The sequence below is a fragment of the Hemicordylus capensis genome, chromosome 7 (assembly GCF_027244095.1).
Source record: "Hemicordylus capensis ecotype Gifberg chromosome 7, rHemCap1.1.pri, whole genome shotgun sequence".
NCBI lineage: Eukaryota > Metazoa > Chordata > Lepidosauria > Squamata > Cordylidae > Hemicordylus > Hemicordylus capensis.
In genome coordinates, this window is record NC_069663.1 from 18,469,523 (window position 1) to 18,488,478 (window position 18,956).

Here is an 18,956-nt window from a genome sequence, read left to right on the forward strand (position 1 = left end):
TCGTAATCTAAAAGAAACACAAGGCAGATACCAGTAACAGTCACTGGAGGGATGTTGTGCTGGGGCTGGATAGGACCAGTTGCTCTCCCCCTGCTAAATAGAAGAGAATAACCACTTTTAAAAGTGTCTTTAAAAGCACCTTCAAAACCAATTTAAAAGCAGGGGTTCTACCTATGGAGTCTGTCAGCACCAGGGGCATAGCTAGCTGGCATACTCTAATTCCTCCTGTGTCTAGGTATACCATACTCATTTGGGCAATTTGAAGGGTAATGGAATCAGGCATGTTACCACTCTTTCTGACTGTAACTATAAGCATATATTCAAGTTAATACTATATATGCACTGGCAAGAGAATATATCCTATTACACAGACATATTTTTACAAAACCCTTCAATTTTATAGATGGTTGTAAAATATTTTGTGCAAAATATGCTGGTAACGGAATCAAAAACAACAAGGGTAACTGAATCAGGCATGTAGTTACAACATTTACAATGACTGTAAGCAGATTTTTAAGTGTGTGTGTGTGTGTGTGTGTGTGTGTGTGTGTACACGCCTGATTCATGCCTGATTCAGTTACCCTTGGAACTGCCCACTTGTAGAACACCAGAACAGAGTGAACGTTGCATTAAAACACCTGTGAGCCTCTTTTTCCATCTCTGCTTTTTGCTTTCAGCCCAGACACGATCTCACGCTCTGCTGTGTTCCCACTCTGTTTTTTCAGGATTCACTTCATGGCAGGTGCTTGCTTGAGAATGTCTTATGTAGATTCAAAGGGAAAGAGGACGCCTTCAGGAGGCTGAATCTGTCAATTATTTACCCCGAGTACAGCAATAGGTATAAAATGATGCCTCCCCTGTCCTCTTCACCCAGCTATCATGGAGAAAGCCCTGGGCATGGTGCTACTTCTGAGCTCTACAGGTAAGAAAGTTAGGAACATAGGAGCCCGCGTGGTGTAGTGGTTAGAGTGCTGGACTAGGACCGGGGAGACCCGAGTTGTTGTTGTTGATATTATTATTATTATTATTATTATTCATTTTTCATTATTCATTATTATTATTCATTATATTATTATGCATGGAGTTCAAATCCCCATTCAGCCATGATACTTGCTGGGTGACTCTGGGCCAGTCACTTCTCTCTCAGCCTAACCTACTTCACAGGGTTGTTGTGAGGAGAAACTCAAGTTTGTAGTACACTGCTCTGGGCTCCTTGGAGGAAGAGCGGGATATAAAATGTAAATAATAATAAGTGTGGTGTAGTGGTTAAAGTCAGACTAGGACTTAGGAGACCCAGGTTCAAATCCTCATTAATCCTTGAAGCTTATTGGTGACCGTAGGCTAAACACTTCTCTCAGCATAACCTGCCTCACAGAGTCGTTGCAAGGATAATATCTTTTGTTCCACTGGGCTCTGGGAAGAGCATCTAGGTTCCAAGTTCCCCCCCTGGCAGCATCTCCAAGGTCAGGCTGAGAGTGATTCCTGCCTGCAACCTTGGAGAAGCCACTACCAGTCTGTACTGAGCAAGATGGACCAATGGTCTGACTCAGTATATGGCAGCTTCCTATGTTCCTATGACCTTTATTTATTTATTTATTTATTACATTTTATATCCCGCTCTTCCTCCAAAGGAGCCCAGAGTACTACATACTTAGATTTCTCCTCACAACAACCCTGTGAAGTAGGCTAGGCTAAGAGAGAAGTGACTGTCCTAGAGTCACCCAGCTAGTATAATGGCTGAATGGAGATTTGAACTCGGGTCTACCCATTCCCAGTCCAGCATTCTAACCACTACACCATGCTGGCTCTTAAGGCAAATAGGACAATTGTGTTGCTAGCAGACATGGATTAGTTAAGAATCAACTATTAGCCTGATCCTAAAGACTCCCAATGAGTTAAATAGGCTTGCTTCCTAGAAAATATATTTCGGTTTGTGGTAGACCCATGGTTCAGTGTCGATAGGGCATCTATTCTGCAGTGCCCTACTACCACTGAACCATTGCCCCATCTCCAACCCTACTAGGGCTGGGAAAGATTCCTGCCCAAAACCTTGGAGAGCCACTGCCAGCCAGAGTAAACAACAGGCTGGCTCACAAGATGGCAAATAGGATAGGACAAGTGTCCTGCTCAACTTCAGGAGCTGTGTGCTTCCTGTTTTCTGCTCTTGTGTGAGTAAACAGCAAGATAGGAGGCATGGGCCGTGATCATCTGTGAAGTGGGAGCTGGGTAGGAGGGCTTTTTGTCCTACCTTGTTAAAGATCTGGGTACAGTTGCTGGGTAGGATGCTGTCTTCCTACTCAGTGGGAGGCTAGCTGACGATCACTGCCAGTGCCTTGCCTTGTTTTTCCCTCACACATCACCACAAAACAGGAGCACGCGCTGCTCCCAAACGTGAGTAGGGCGTCTGTCCTACCCTATTTCTCATTGTACAAATGAGCCTATCACTGAGCAGGATGGACCAGTGGTCTGCCTTGGAATAAGGTCTATGTTCTATGATTTCAGCCTTCGTTATTTCTCTTTCCTTCCTTATAGTCCACCATGCATTCCAAAGTTTTCAGGTGAGTAACAGATCCAAAACCCATCAGTAAAATATTCAAAGCTGATCAAGGACCAGGGCTGCTCAACTCTGGTCCTCCAGTTGTTTTTGGACTACAGCTCCCATAATCCCCAACCTACAGTGGCCAATAGTCAGGGATTATGGGGATTGTAGGCCAATTTCTGCAGGAGGGCCTAAGTCGAGCTGTCTTGCCATACTAACCTAAAACGACTGCGTGCCTGCTTCACGCCAATCACGCTGTTTTGATAAAGTAGCAAGAAGCAACGATACGCCGAGGAACCACTAAGACATCGGCACCTAAGAGGATCCATGGAGGAAAGCTGGGATCTAATTTTAGTTCTAGGCCTGACAAATGCAAGGGCCTGTCCCAGCGAACTCCTGTCGACAGTGTTGTGCCCGGAGGGAAAGCACAGCATGTAAAGAAACAATCAGATCTTCGGGCAGGACGTGCGGCTTCTTGTTCTCATAATGAGAGGACATTTGTGCCTACACCTGTGCTTGGATGTAGGAAGCCTTTCCCCAAGGAACACTTTGCAAGATCTCTTGGCTTGGGAAGGTTAACCCTGCGTATGACATTTGCCACTTGCCACAAAAACTGCTCTCACGGCCAAACATGGGGGCTCTTCTAATGATCCTCTCTAGGGTAGGAGGGGAGGCCAGGCTGGATCTGGGAGCCATGTGCCCTCCCAACTAGCTACTGTGAAAATTCTACAATACAAACAAGGTAGGAGGAGGGGGAGATGATCGTCCGTGAGCTGGGCATGGAGGCGGGCAGCAGCAATGAGTCCAGAACTGAAGACCTCCTACCCACTGTGAGGCTGGGTAACTAGAGCATCGAATGACATACAGATACGCCCAATATTTATATACCGCTTTCCCACAGAAGTCCCCAAAGCTGTTTGTTTGTTTGTTTGTTTGTTTGTTTGTTTGTTTGTTTGTTTGTTTGTTTGTTTGTCAAATTTATACCCTGCCCAAACTTACGTCTCTGGGCGGCCATAGAAATCTGTATTTGGGAGGCCATAGTTGACATAGAAACAGAGTTGACAAGAGTTGACAGAGTTGACAGAGATGGGTGGCCGTCTCTGGGCGGCCATAGTTGACCTAGAAATCAACCAGCCAATCAATCAAATGACTCCCTGTAGTGTCCCCCAAAGGGCTCACCATCAAAAAATGAAACATACGACAGCCACAGCCACTGAAGGGATGCTGTGTTGGGGACGGATAGGGCCAGTTTCTCTCCCCCTGCTATGTCCGATGAGCTACGAAGGCTGCAAGCCTCCCTTGTCCTTGCGTGTGTGATATGGTGGTCTTGTGTCACAGTCTCCGCTCAGACCGGCGAGCGCATCATCGGAGGATCCGAGTGCTTGCCACATTCTCAGCCCTGGCACGTCTTCATGTACAATTCCCAGCTGACTCGGTGTGGAGGAGCCTTAATTGATGAGCACTGGGTGGTGACGGCTGGGCACTGCCTCGGAAGGCAAGTTGAAGGGGCCATGGGGGGGGGAGGGAGGGAGGGAGTGGAGGGTAGGGGAAGGCCTCTGGGCCACAAATGCTGTCAAGCAGAGAATGGAGGGCAAGAAGACAGACTTTTGCCCCAGTAACCTTGTACTTGCTGGCTGGCTGCCCACAACACCCCACCTCTCTAAAATGAGACTAGGAGGTGGAAACAGAGTGAGATCTCCTATGCCTCCAAGGGGTGTGGACACAAACCTTAACATTCCAAACTCAACTATTGACATATACAGTAGTTGTGGAGAGCTGGTAGAGGCAAGCTGGTCTTGTGGTAGCAAGCATGACTTGTCCCCTTAGCTAAGCAGGGTCCGCCCTGGTTGCATATGAATGAGAGACTAGAAGTGTGAGCATTGTGAGATCTTCCCCTCAGGGGATGGAGCTGCTCTGGGAAGAGCAGAAGGTTTCAAGTTCCCTCCCTGGCAGCATCTCCAAGATAGGGCTGAGAGAGATTGCTGCCTGCAACCTTGGAGAAGCCGCTGCCAATCTGTGTAGACAATACTGAGCTAGATGGACCTATGGTCTGACTCAGTATATGGCAGTTTCCTGTGTTCTTTTGTTCCTATTATCAGTTGTACACAATGCAACTCTCCACATAACTCTTGGACACTCTTGCCTTCTGTTGCGTCCACCCTCCCAGAGGTCCCTTAAGTTCCGGTGGGGTCCTCGAAAGGCCATCTGGACAAGGCGTCCGCCAGAATGTTGGTCTTCCCTTGAATATGCTCCACATCAGGTTCATACTCCTGGAGGACAAGACTCCAGCGAACAAACTTCTTCTTCCTGTGTTGAGCAGCGCCACTTAAGAACGGCATGGTCGGTTCTGAGTTCAAATCTACAAAAAGAACAGTTGTCGTGCAGCGATAGCCAGACAACACCCTTTTATGACTGGGGTAGAGAACATGGCTCTCTGGATGATGCTGAACTACAACTCGCATCATCCCCAGCCACAGGGGATGATGGGAGTTGGAGTTCAGCCTCAGCTGGAGAGTCAAGCTTGCCTATCCCTGCTTTATTACTATACTTCAGGGAGTACATGACTATACTTCATAGCTTAGTGGCAGAGGGCATGCTTTTCATTAAGAAGGTCGCAGGTTCAGTCCTCAGCATCACCAGGTAGGGCTCGGAAAGGCACCCTTTTGAAAGCCTGGAGAGCTGCTGCCGGTCAGTGTTGACAACAATGAACCGGATCCTGACTCAGTATATGGCAGCTTCCTGTGTGCCTACTGTGGTACAACCCTTCTATAACAGATGCAGGAGAAAGGGTTGTGTAGAATCCAGAGGAAAGAGTTGTGGTCTGCAAGGACAAGACAATGGAATTGAATCAGGAATATTAATAGTTTAATGAGATAGATATTATTTACAGAGAGGCAAGAACAGATGGCTTTTCTGTGCTCCTGCTGCTGGCTGCTTGTTAGCCCCACCTCTGCTCCGGGACTGGAATACAAGTAACTAAAGCCCCAATCAAAAGCTGGCCTGGATCCAGGAATGGATCCACTAAAAACACCACAGGTTGCAAATTTACTGCTTCTCCGTGTAAAAAAAAAACCAACAACACCAACAACAAGCATGTAGCAAGCAAAAAGAGGTTAGGTAATTTGCTAACTCAATCTGCTGACATGCTAGCAGAACACATTTTCCATGGGGAACATTCGGACATGCAACTCCCTCCCCTGAAGTTTGACATGGTTGAGTCAAGGAAGGGCTATACCGGTGATTGTTCCGAACATCTTTCCCTTATAGCACGATCTCAATCCATCTTGGAGAGCATGATGTGAGGAAGGAAGACGAAGGAGAACAATATTCCTCTGCAGTTCAAATCATCCGCCATGCTGAATTTGAACCCGAGTCTCTGAAAAACGATATCATGCTTCTGCGGCTGGATCCCCCTGCCACCCTGGGGGATACCATTAAGATCATTCCCATGGCTACAGAGTGTGCGCCCACTGGAACCAATTGTGTGGTGTCAGGCTGGGGCACTACTACCTACCCGGAAGGTAAGTAGAATGGCCAGGTTTCACACATGGTAGCGGCTTAAGGCAGAAACAATAGGAGAAATGTCATAAAGCAGGTCCCCTGTTCTTATCACTATCTGTTCAACAGCCATGCCAGACCAATAAGGAAACAGACAATATTTATTATTATTTATTTATGTGCTACATTTTAATACCACCTTTCTGCCTTGACAAAGGCACCCAAAAAGGTGTACAGTATTAAAAGTAGCAAATTGCAGAATGTTAAGAAAACGTTGTCTCAGGCTGTGGGTCTTTTCAGGAGCTGAGGACAAGAGCTCCCTGGCCTGAGTGCCTCCTTTCTTGCCTTCCTCTCAGGGCACACTGGTCTTTCCGTACTCCTGGGAAGGTTGGGGGGGGGGCTGCCCCAACTGTCCTCACAGGTCAGAGGTGGTCTCTATTGGGGCTGACGTAATGCTCCATGTACATACAGTCTATGAACAGTGTACACACACTTATGTATGTACATATACTTATTCACGTGACGTTCAGTGCATAGGAACATAGGAGCATAGGAAGCTGCCATATACTGAGTCAGACCATTGGTCCATCTAGCTCAGTATTGTCTGCACAGACTGGCAGCGGCTTCTCCAGAGTTGCAGGAAGGAATCTCTCCCAGCCCTATCTTGGAGATGCTGCCAGGGAGGGAACTTGGAACCTCAGATGCTCTTCCCAGAGCGGCCAATGTAACAATCTTACTTTGTTCACACATCGAGTTTCCCATTCATATGAACCCGGCTTAGCATCCAGCACAGATCATAATAGCAATAGCAATAGCACTTACATTTATATACTGCTCTATAGCTGGAAGCTCTCTAAGCGGTTTACAATGATTTAACATATTGCCCCCCAACATTCTGGGTACTCATTTTACCGACCTCGGAAGGATGGAAGGCTGAGTCAACCTTGAGCCCCTGGTCAGGATCGAACTTGCAACCTTCTGGTTACAGGGCGGCGGTTTTACCACTGTGCCACCAGGGAGAATCACAGAGAGTCGCCCGGTGCAATGGCCAACAGCGACCACACCACCTAGGACAGAATAAAGAGGATTTGGGGGCCCCCAAAGGCTGTGGAGGCCTGGGACTTTGGTCCTGAAGTCCAGGGCTAAGAGCACCACTGGATCAGCGGCATGCAGACGGTCTCAGAGTCATATTATCCCCAGCTCCTCCAGTTGGTGCAGCAGGGACGTAACTTGCCGAGGGAGCAAGAGGTTGCTGGTTCGAATCCCTGCTGGTGTGTTTCCCAGACTATGCAGCGATATAGGAAGATGCTGAAAGGCATTATCATCCCAGACTGCGCGGGAGGAGGCAATGGGAAACCCCTCCTGTATTCTACCAAAGACAACCACAGGGCTCTGTGGTCACCAGGAGTCGACAGCACCGAGTTGACACTGACTCGACGGCATATCTTTACCTCCAGTTCAAAGGATCTACGAGAGCAGAGCTGGGAAAGAGCAAGCGTCTGGAAGAGCCGCTCTCATTCAGACTAGCAAGTTCCCCCCCCCCAAGGACAATTCAGAAGTGCACAATGTTATATGAGTGTAATTCGCGTGTGTGTGGTGTGTACCGTGGCAGCACACACTGTGCATTAGGAATGTGTGCGAACTTTGGCGTGAGAGCGATGCGGGGGAACTTTAAAAAAGAGGAGAGTGGGGCGGTGCACATCGCATAAAGTCCCATGTGGCGTCAGCACGCACATGTTGTCGGTCCATGCATGGGCACCATTTGTGTGGTCAGCAACACCATGCTGATTCCGCAAATGGCGCCTGCGCAGACGCCATGGGTGTGCTGACACAGTGCGGAGTTTCTTGGGAGGCATGCATGCCACCTTAGCACTGGCGACGAGCAGGTGAGGACCTGCTCTCCTCTTTCTTAAAGGCCCCCTGTGCTGCTCCCGAAATGTGCTCCAACCATGGTTTGAACCATGGTCCGTGCACATCCCTACCATGCATTTTCTTTGTGCACACATGCTTTTTTGCTAGGAGTCATATTCCATAAGACTTAGAAGCCTCCATAGAGTGGAAAAAATCCTCACAAATGGGAATTTGACAGCACGATCGCAGAAGACTGTAACATTCTTTGATGAAGTATCTGTGGGGAGCGTCTTTCACAGAGGGTGGAGAAACGTGTACCATTGATCAGGGTCTGGGTTCTAGAGGAGCCTGGATTACCCATCTGACTTTATTCTAGGGATGTGCCCGAATCGTTTCAGTGGTGGTGCCTCAATAGAGACATGCCAAAACGATTCAGGCTGCCGCAGCCGGAACTTTTTGGCAGGTGGGAGGAGTACTGGCTTTAAAAGGAGGCATGCAGGTCCCTACCTGCTCCTCCACTGCCCCCTGCCCCCACACTGGTGTCTGTTCTCTCCATTCTGAAAAGCCCCATACTGTGCGGGGATTTTGAGAATGGAGAGAAAGGACAGAGCCATGGCAGGAGGCAGCAGAGGCACAGGTAGGGAGCTGCGTGCCCCCTTTTAAAACTACCGCGCTCTCCGGCGCCCTGGGGATGCACGAAAAACTGTGTGCACATCCCTACTTTATTCAGCGTTGTCAGTCATTTTTGTTTACATCGTCTAACATTAACTAACTTTGGCATGACTCAAATCTTTGAACGGCACAGATGTTTTAGAACTGCACTTAATTTTTTTTTTTAACCCCTGCATGTTTTGTGTCTGGTTGCACATTTAAAAAAAAAGCCCTGCAGACAAGATAGACTAGAGGTGTTCTTACCTGACCATAAGGCAGGGGTCTCAAACTGCAGCCATCCTACAGATGCTGGCCTACAACTCCCAATATCCCTGGTTACCAGCCATTGTCACTGGGTCTGATGGGAGCTGTAGTTGGGGGTGGGGGCAATTTAAGACCACTGCTGTAAGACCACTTCTTATGTTCATATTTTATTTCCAGGGGTGAGCGGGAAGAGCAGGATCTAGGGTTAGCAAGGAAGGAACTGGAAGGCAAAATAGTGAAGCAACCAGCCCTGGTAGTCTGTGTTTCCCACTCAACTCAAGGTTTAATCTTGCAGTGAACTATGCCAACACCCTGAACTGTATGGATACAACCATCTTGGAAAAGGATATATGCACGTCTACATATGGAAGCGACTTTACAGAAAATGAGATCTGTGCAGGAAAACTGGAAGGAGGCATAGACTCATGCCAGGTAAGCCACATACAGCTTGCATGAAAGAAGTCTTGGCTAATCAATCTCATGCAGGTTGTAGTCGATTTGCATATTTCTGCACATGAGTAAAAACAAGAGGACTGTTCTCACGATCAAGGTTGAAGGAAGAGCCAGCCAGGATAGGATAGTCACGTGTGCTCCTGATTAGCTATTGTAAGTTTGCGAAGATCAAGGTAGGAGGAGGGGAGAGTGATTGTGTGAGAGCCGGCAGCTGGGTAGGACAGGCACGGCCAACCCACATTCTGTCCCGAGCACTTTATCGAGGGTGGACAAAAAGCAATCCTACCCAGTTCCCGACTCCCACACAATGGGAGTCTATCATCAGCTTCCGACTACAAACAGACAAACATCTGCCACACAATACACCAGATATCACTGTAGTCGAGAAGAAACAAAAACAAGTTAAAATAATCGACATAGCAATACCAGGGGATAGCAGAATAGAAGAAAAAAGAAATAGAAAAAATAACCAAATACAAAGATCTACAAATTGAAATTGAAAGGCTGTGGCAGAAAAAGACCAAAATAATCCCAGTGGTCATTGGCGCCCTGGGTCCAGTCCCAAAAGACCTTGAAGAGCACCTCAACACCATAGGGGCCACAGAAATCACCACCAGCCAATTACGAAAAGCAGCTTTACTGGGAACAGCCTATATTCTGCGACGATATCTATAACAACTGACAATAAAATTCAGCCATCCCAGGTCCTTGGAAAGGACTCGATGTCTGGATAAAACAAACCAGTCAAACCAGTCAACAACACCTGTCTGACTGTGTTAACAACAACAACAACAACAACAACAACAACAACAACAATAATAATAAATTTAAGGACTTTCCCCCCAAGCACTACTTTACTCTGGACTTTCTGACCATTTTGCTTTGGTGAATCTACAGGGTGATTCTGGAAGCCCCATGATCTGCAACGGAGTCCTTCATGGTATAGTGTCCTGGGGAGCAAACGAATGTGGAGAGAAGCAAAAGCCAGCCATCTACACCGAGATCTGCAAATTCCGGAAGTGGATCGACGAGACCATAGCTAGAAAGTGACCCATCAGCCTAAGCGTTGACTTTCCCCAATAAACGTGTGGAGGAAATAGAATCCATCCTTGGCTTCCCAGTCCTGGCTTCTTCCATTGGGCACGGAGACATAGGAACACAGGGAACTGCCTCATACCAAGCCAGGCTGCCATTGGTGCATTTAGTTCAGTCTTGTCTACACTCTACACCGACTGGCAGCGGCTTCTCCAAGGCTGCAGGCAGGAGTCTCTCTCAGCCCTTTCTGGAGATGCCAGGGAGGGAAGTTGGAACCTTCTACATGCAAGCAGGCAAGTGCTCTTCCCAGAGCGGCCCCATCCTTTCTAAGGGGAATATCTAATACTAGCACAGGGCATCTGTGTGGTAGTACACTCCCCCAAGCCTTCTGCCCCACTCTGCTTTCCAGTCTCTCTGATGCTTCCCCCACTTCTGCCCCAGTCCGTCCCCCGTTCCTTCTCCTCTTGCCGGGGCCTCCTCTCCTGTTGCCAGGGCCAGTCCGTCCTGCCACCACCTCCTCCCGCCTCCTGCTCCCGGCGGCCAGGCCAGGCTGGGTCGCCACCCCGCCTACTCCTTCCCCGGGTGGGACAGGGCCAGTCTGTCCCGCCTCCGCCTCCTCAGGCCGATTTGCGACTCACCGCCACCACCATTGCCGCCATTTTCATTGCTGGGAACTCTCGCCAATGCTGGGAACTTTCGCAGCATATCACGAGAGTTCCGCCGCCAAATCCTAACCACGCATTGCTGGCTAAGAGAAATAAGTATATAGATGCTCACACATGTAGCCTCCCATTCAAATGCAAACCAGGGTGGACCCTGCTTAGCAAAGGGAACCATTCATGCTTGCTACCACAAGACCAGCTCTCCACCCATGCCCCAGGGAGCATGCCTCAGCAGGAGGCTGTAGACAGATTTCATCCCCAACATAGGTTGACTGCAGTTATTAAGAGGCAAGAATAAAGTGAAACAAGGTTGTCTGAAAGGGTTCAAGTGTGCAGTAGACTAGTTGGGTCGACTACAAGAAATGTACTCCATCCAGAAGTTTGAGCACTCTAAGATATTCTGCTTAAGGGATGGAGCCGCTCTGTGAAGAGCCTCTAGGTTCCAAGTTCCCTCCCTGGCAGCATCTCCAAGATAGGGCTGAGAGAGATTCCTGCCGGCAACCTTGGAGAAGCCACTGCCAGTCTGTGAAGACAATACTGAGCTAGATGGACCAATGGTCTGACTCAGTATACGGCAGCTGCCTCTGTTCCTCTGTATATAGCTTTTAAACAAAGTTCTCAAAAATAATACGATGGCTCCCTGTTCCCAAAGGCACTTCGTTTGCAAGAAACATAGAGGGAGACACCATGAACAGCCAATGGAGAGAGGCTGTGCAGGGGTTACATATGAGGACAGTTAGAAATATTGGGGCAGTCTCCCCCGCTTAATATAAAGGATATAACTTTGGAAGGTGTCTCCTTGCCCACTTAGCAGTGAGTTCACTGCAGGGGTGCAGATCCACCCCAAGCATTTGAGGAACTCCCCCCCCCCGCATTGCTTTCCCATCCCAAAACATATTTTCCTCTTCCCTAACTGAACAAATTTGAGTGTGTCCTAAAGCTTTCCTTCTGTCTGCACCCCTGATTTACTGCATCCTCTTCAGACAACCAAGTTCCATTTGATTCCAGCCATTTAACAACTTCCAGTCGGATTCCATCCTTAAGGGTCCTCCAAAAATGTTCTTTTGTAACTTTTATATCACAGGTGGCTAAACAGTTCAGACAGTCATAGGAACATAGGAAGCTGCCATATACTGAGTCAGACCATTGGTCTATCTAGCTCAGTATTGTCTTCACAGACTGGCAGCGGCTTCTCCAAGGTTGCAGGCAGGAACCTCTCTCAGCCATATCTTGGAGATGCTGCCAGGGAGGGAACTTGGAACCTAGATGCTCTTCCCAGAGCAGCAGCTCCATCCCCTGAGGGGTATATCTTCCAGTGCTCACACATCAAGTCTCCCATTCATATGTAACCAGGGCAGACCCTGCTTAGCTAAGGAGACAAGTCATGCTTACCACCACAAGACCAGCTCTCTCCTCCTCAGAACTAAAATATGGGTGGCCCCAAACTATGTCAAGCTATGCATGACTGTACTTTGCAAGGGCTACAAGCTAGCTAAATGTGATCTCCCCCATCTCCAGCTCCCTCCACCCAAACAAACCCCAGCAGCATTTCCCTCGCCTGCCCTGCAACACTTCCAGCCATGCATTGCTTCTCTTTGTGAAAAGCAAAGAGCAGCCCTGCTGGATTAGACCCTAGATCTACCTACTCAAGCCTCCGGTTTCACACAGTGGCCCACCAAGTGCCTCTGAGAAGCCCACAGGCAAGACGTGAGGGCATTGCTCCTGTGCAACTGATATTTATTTATTACATTTTATATCTCGCTCTTCCTCCAAAGAGCCCAGACTACATACTTAGGTTTCTCCTCCCAACAACCCTGTGAAGTAGGTTAGGCTGAGAGAGAAGTGACTGGCTCAGAGTCACCCAGCTAGTCTCATGGCTGAATGGGGATTTGAACTCACGTCTCCTGGGTCCTAGTCCAGCACTCTAACCACTACACCATGGTGGCTCTTAGAGATGGCCTATAGCCACCAGATGCTAGGGATTGAACCTTGGACCTTCGGTGTGCCACTGAGGGCTAGTAGCCATTGATAGACCTATCCTCCATGAATTTGTCTAAGCCTTTTAAAGCCATCCAGGCTAGTGGCCATTACCCGTGGCAGATAATTCCATAGATTGATTATGCACAGTGTGAAAAAGTACTTCCCTTTGTCAGTTTTAAGTTTCCAGACCTTCAGCCCCAGACAGTGTAGTCTTGTCTCATAAGGGAGGTGCTCCAGGTCCCTGATCCTCTTGGTTGCCCTCTTATAATTATTTATTTGATCTCTATACTGCCCTTCCAAAAGTGGCTTTTCCAGTTCTACAGTGTTGTGTCTACATGCTCAGTGTTGTGGAGGCTGCCACAGGTACTGTGGAAGCTGCGCTATTCTAAGTCAGACCATTGGTCCATTATTGTCTGCACTAGGGGTTCACAAGCTTTAAAAAAAGGTGCACCCCTTCTGCTGCAAACCTTTAGCTCAGCAATGTTCCCTCTAACAGAGATTCCCAAACTTTGTTGACTACAACTCCCATAATCCCCAAGCAAAAGCCATTGCAGCTGGGGATTCTGGGAGTTGTAGTCAATAACATCTGGGAATCCCTGTTAAGAGGGAACACTGCAGCTCAGTGGTAGAGCATCTGCTTTGCATGCAGAAGGCCCCAGGTTCAATCCCTAGTATCATCAGGTAGGGCTGGGAAAGACTCCTGCCTGAAACCTTAGAGATGTTGCCAGTCAGTGTAGACCAGGGGTTCTCAACGTTGGGTCTCCAGATGTTATTGGACTTCAACTCCCATAATCCCCTGCCCAGTGGCCTTTGGTTGGGAATTATGGGAGTTGAAGTCCAATAACATCTGGGGGCCCAACGTTGAGGATCCCTGGTGTAGATAATACTGAGCTAGATGGACAAAAGGTCTGGCCCATGTCCCACCCTCTCAATAGGCCATTTTCATCAGGCAGACACATCGCCTCAACTGTAATAAACTCTGACTTGAAAAGAACGCATGTCACAACACAACCAGAAAGGTCTTGTTCCATCTTCTATTGGGTGTCCAGGAACAAGGGAAGGGAGATGGAATTTCAAGTTTCAGTATTAGGAGGAACAGAATAAGACGAGTGCTGGAGAGTGGTCAAAATCCAAAGTTTAATGTGGTGATTTAAGGCCAGAGAGGAACTCCCTGGGCAGCAGGGACAGAGAGAACACAAATGCTCGTGCCAGCCATATCTGTACCACCCTGACCACATGGAGAGTCACTGCCAGGTAGCCGAGGGACTCCAGCAGCAACCAGGCTTCTCTGAAATAGCTCTGCAGGCCCTTGGCCTTGCTTCTCCCATCCTTCCCTTCCAGCAAATACTGCAAAGCCGGCCTCACCAGTTTTAACCTTTCTCATGGGACATGGCAATGGTCAACCCCTCCTGTATTCTGCCAAAGACAACCACAGGGCTCTGCGGTCGCCAGGAGTCGGAACCGACTCAACGGCAACGACACGAATTTATCTCCATTTTCTTCCCCCGCAAAGCAGCGTCTCTGGCTTCCATCCTGCCCTGCAGCAACATTCTCCAGAAATCCAAGGGCTTGGGTGTTAAAAATCCCCTTTGCTGTGGATGTCAAGTTTTGAACCATCTGCCATTTTGTCACTGGCTCTTCCTCTTTGAGCCGCCATCTTCTGAGCTTGCCCAAGTTGCTACTTCATGCTGGTCACTCCCAGGGTTCTGTCCCCACCCCTCACTGTTCCCACTAACAGGAATTCCCAGTTGTTGACTACAACTTTCAGCATCCCCAGGTGCAATGGCCTTTGGCTGGGGATTATGGGAGTTGTAGTCAACAACATTTGGGAATCCCTGTTAGAAGGAACACTGCCCCCCACCAAGGTAGCTCCAGGAAGCTACCTCAGCCAAGGGTGTCGCTATAATTGAATGAGGGGTGTGTGTGTGGGGTGTGTGTGTAGAAATGTCTCTGGGCCCCTGAATGAAAGGCTGTCCACTGGCTGGGTGGCAGCTTGCTCTTCATTGTCACCTACTCCTGCTTCTCTGAAGAACAAGACGGAATAGTAGAGGCCCATCTTCATCTGTCTTTCCACTCCAACCTTGCTATGCCCCCTACCCCCAGTGGAGAACACACAGACGTCATTCACACAGTCAAAAACTGTGTTCTACCTGGGTTTGGGAACTGGGTGTGCTCCCAGTTTTCAGTTGAGTGGAAGCAAGGCAGGAGGAAAAACTACCCAGGTTTTCCTCCTACCTTGCTTCCACACAATCGAAAACTGGGAGCACACACAGCTCCCAAGCCTGGGTAGGCCACAATTTCTGATAGTGTGAATGACCTCATGGTATTGCCCACGTAATTGTAAACAACAACGTCTCTACACAATTCATTGTGGTTTTTTGCCCTCAGTGACATTTCTCAGCAGTAGGGAAGGATGCGCACAAATCTGTTTGGAGGCCCTTTTATGGGCCTCCAAACATGCCCCAAAGACCAGTGGTTCGAAGGTGGCGGGGGGGGGATACCTTTAAGGGCGGGGAAGAGTGCTCTTATCTCCACCGGCGCTGCAGTTTAGAAGGGTCCAGTGGGGCGGCAGTGTACCTCCCTGTCACCCTATTGCCTCGTCAGACCGGAAATACCCAGATCATGCGCATATGTTGTGCTTATGTGCACGTCGCACTCGTGTGCCGGGTGCTTCCGGTCACTTCCAGTCCGGTGGGGGAAACGCGGCGGGAGTGGTAAGAGCACCCTTCAAAAAAGGTGTCCCCCCCCCATCATTCTCGTTCCCCCTCCGGTTCCGTGCACATCCCTACTCAGCAGCAGAGGAGAAAAGAGCCGCATGGAGAGGCGTACGATCAGAAGTCTATTGTCCTGGGGCCCTGGGAGCCCTCCTCCTCCTGCACCCTGGTCTCCGGCTTCTCCCCACCCACCAAAGCCTTCTGCAAGCGGCTAGGCTTCCCGATGCCCAGCCGAGGAAGGCCGCGATTGAGCCCTTCCAGCAGCACACACGCTTTGCAGAGCGACTGGCTGGAGAGGTAGCCGCAGCGCTGGCAGGTGCCCTGGGTGGGCAGGCGGACGTCCTGGCGCACGGCCAGCCGCTCGCCCGAGTGCACCAGGTCAGCCACCACGCTGGACCGCGTGGCCTCCAGGTCCTTGAGCAAGGTGCGGGCGTGGCCCCGGTAGGCGTTGGGCGCGTACACGCACTCCGTGCTGAAGTAGTCCAGGCCTTGGAAGTAAGCGTACAGCACAATCTCCTTCTCGTAGGCGTGCTTAAGGGGCTTGCAGCGGGGCAGTGCCCCCTCGCTGCCCGTCAGTATCCCCGCGCAGCGCCGCAGACGCCCCACGTCCCCACGCAGGAAATTCATCAGCACAGTCTCAGCTACGTCATCCGCATTATGACCTAGGAAGTGAATCAGACACCAACAAATTAAATCAACTGGAGCCCATGGCCTTCCCAGTTCTTCCCCAATATGCAGGGAAGCCGATTTGATAGCCGATGTGCTGGCATCACAGGGCAGTCCTGTTTCCCCTTCCCCCATTACATACAGTGAAGATTTCACTTTAGGAACGTAGGAAGATAGGAAGCTGCCATATACTGAGTCAGCCTACTGGTCTATCTAGCTCAGTATCGTCTTCACAGACTGGCAGTGACTTCTCCAAGGTTGCAGGCAAGAATCTCTCTCAGCCCCATCTTGCAGATGCCAGGGAGGGAACTTGGAACCTTCTGCTCTCCCCAGAGCGGCTCTATCCCCTAGGGAGATATCTTGCAGTGCTCACACATCAGGTCTCCCATTTATATGAAACCAGGGCAGAACCTGCTGAGCTAAGGGGACAAGTCATGCTTGCTACCACAAGACCAGCTCTCCTCTCTGTTGACCTAATCTAGCTCTACAATGCCACTTATGAGATGGGGTGGCCAGAACTGTATGCTGGCAGATTTTTCAATGGCCTTCTCCAAGGGGTTTAAGGTGGCCTATACGGTTCTCCCCCATTTTATTTGCACAACAGCCTCTTGAGGTAGGTTAGGCTGTGAAGGTGCAATTGGCTCAAGATGAGCTTGATGGCTGAGCAGGGGCTTGATCCTGGGTCTCTCGGTCCTAGTCCAACAATCTAACCACATTGTCTCATTACTACCACTATTACGGATATTTATATACTGCTCTTCAACCCAAGTTCTCAAAGTGGTTTACATAGAAAATAAATAATACATAAATAAAATGGCTCCATGCCCCCAAACAGCTCACAATCTAAACAGAAACATAAGACAGACACCACCAGCAACATCCACTTGAGGGATGCTGTGCTGGGGTTGGATAGGGCCAGTTGCTCTCCCCCTGCTAAATACAAGAGAATCACCACTTTAAAAGGTGTCTCTTTGCTCAGCAAGCAGGAGCAATTAGCAGTCTTTGACTATCGCTAGCGTCGAAGTAAATCTCCGGATACATGCCACAGAACCTTCTGTTGTGCTCACACTCTACACATGCTCAGAGTCATCCCCTCCCTCAATATTTTACAGGTCGTAAGGCTGCAGCCCTAGTACCTGACACAGCCTCCGGGCTGTTGTGGGAGGAGAGCAGGTCTTGTAAAAATATATAACTTATCCCTGCAATCAGGCTCTGTACCAGAGGGCTGGAAAGTAGCATATGTAACACCGATTTTCAAAAAGGGATCCCAGGGGCAATCTGGGAAACTACAGGCTGGTTAGCTCAAAGTCCCTTGAGCTAAGCATGCATGATTTGTCCCCTTAGCTAAGCAGGGTCCACCCCGGTTGCATATGAATGGGAGACTTGATGTGTGAGCACTGATGGAGACTTGATGGAGCCCCTCTGGGAAGAGCAGAAGGTTCCAAGTTCCCTCCCTGGCAGCATCTCCAAGATAGGGCTGGGAGAGATTCCTGCCTGCAACCTTGGAGAAGCCTCTACCAGTCAGTGTAGCAGAGAGACAATACTGAGCTAGACGGTCCTATGGCCTCTGACTCAGTATATGGCAGCTTCCTAGGTTCAAACCGTGCCCTTCGCTCTGAGCCAGCAGCCGCCCACCTGTGGCGATCTTGTCCGCTCCAAGCAAGGCAGCGCCTCGGTCCAGCGCCTGCCGTCGGAAGACGCCGCAGAAGGTGCAGTTGTTCTTGGGGCCGATGTGGCGGGCGATGCGGTCCATGCTCCAGCCGTAGAGCTCCTGGTAGGAGACCACGTGCAGCGGCAGCCCCAGGCGGCCCCGATTGCGGCGCACGGCGGCCAGCGAGTCGTCCCGGTAGCCGGCGATGCCCTCGTCGACGGAAAGCAGCAGCAGGCGCAAACCGTAGCCGTGGCGCTCGTTCAGCAGCCGCAGCAAATGCGCCAGCACCGTGGAGTCCTTGCCGCCCGACGCCCCGATGGCCACCGTCTCGCCCGGCTGGAAGAGCCGCGCCGCCACGATGGTGCCGTGCACCTCCTCCTCGAAGGCCGCCACGAAGCATTCCCGGCACAGCGCCTGGCCCGTCTTGGGGCGGCGGAGCGCGGCGCGGCGAGCCCCGCAGCTCGAGCAAAACACGGGCGCCGGCATCCCGTCGAGGAAGAGGCCACGGCAGGAGTCCCAAGTACTTTCTCCTTTCCTGTGCATCTGAGCATGCTCAAAACCCTTAGAGCATGCTCAGTATGGCCAAGTGAAGCTCCTGTCTGTTTTCTGCCCACAACCACTATCACATTTTCATTCCTTCTTGAAATATCGAAGGAAGGCACTTTCCTGATGCAGAAAAGCATCGGATGTTGTTGCATGTGTTACTTTGCATTAAATAACTCTGTAACATAAAGAAGAAGAATGACTACAATAGTGTATCCAAAGGATTAATGTGTAACTCTGTGAAATGCCTGGCGAACTGGCAAGAAGGGACGCGCATGCTCAATCTCGCGGCTCTCGCCAATTGAAGCCAGTGCCCTTACCCTGAAGGCCAATCTATCAGAAACCTCTTACACTTTATCTTGCAGGAGGACATTTTGAATGCTGGCAAGAAGAGAGCATGCTCAGTCGCTCCATTTGTAGCCAGTGCCTTTAGAGAAACCTGTCAGAAT

At 49.8% G+C, this 18,956-nt stretch overlaps 2 protein-coding genes across 2 annotated transcripts; one reads left to right on the forward strand and one right to left on the reverse strand.

The window, feature by feature from the left end:
• Window positions 1-879: 879 nt before the first annotated feature.
• On the forward strand, window positions 880-10,306 carry LOC128332803 (kallikrein-8-like). The gene is made up of 5 exons (XM_053267565.1): window positions 880-922; window positions 3,878-4,034; window positions 5,807-6,060; window positions 9,099-9,235; window positions 10,154-10,306. The coding sequence occupies exons 1-5, from the start codon at window positions 880-882 to the stop codon at window positions 10,304-10,306; spliced, it is 744 nt and encodes a 247-aa protein (XP_053123540.1).
• Window positions 10,307-14,050: 3,744 nt separating this feature from the next.
• Window positions 14,051-18,550, reverse strand: CTU1 (cytosolic thiouridylase subunit 1). The gene is made up of 2 exons (XM_053266745.1): window positions 17,949-18,550; window positions 14,051-16,309 (listed from the first exon to the last, which is right to left on the reverse strand). Exons 1-2 carry the CDS (start codon window positions 18,505-18,507, stop codon window positions 15,765-15,767), a joined length of 1,104 nt encoding a protein of 367 aa, XP_053122720.1. The 5' UTR covers window positions 18,508-18,550; the 3' UTR covers window positions 14,051-15,764.
• Between the last annotated feature and the right edge of the window lie 406 nt (window positions 18,551-18,956).

Bases quoted from the DNA above. Each gene is read 5' to 3' on its own strand.
- CTU1 (XM_053266745.1), bottom strand. From the start codon at position 18,507: ATGCACAGGAAAGGAGAAAGTACTTGGGACTCCTGCCGTGGCCTCTTC. The intron at 16,310-17,948 runs GTGGGCGGCTGC...TTCACTTCCTAG, and splicing joins AGCGGACAAGATCGCCACAG to GTCATAATGCGGATGACGTA.
- LOC128332803 (XM_053267565.1), top strand. From the start codon at position 880: ATGGAGAAAGCCCTGGGCATGGTGCTACTTCTGAGCTCTACAG. The intron at 4,035-5,806 runs GCAAGTTGAAGG...TTTCCCTTATAG, and splicing joins GCTGGGCACTGCCTCGGAAG to CACGATCTCAATCCATCTTG. The intron at 9,236-10,153 runs GTAAGCCACATA...GTGAATCTACAG, and splicing joins GAGGCATAGACTCATGCCAG to GGTGATTCTGGAAGCCCCAT.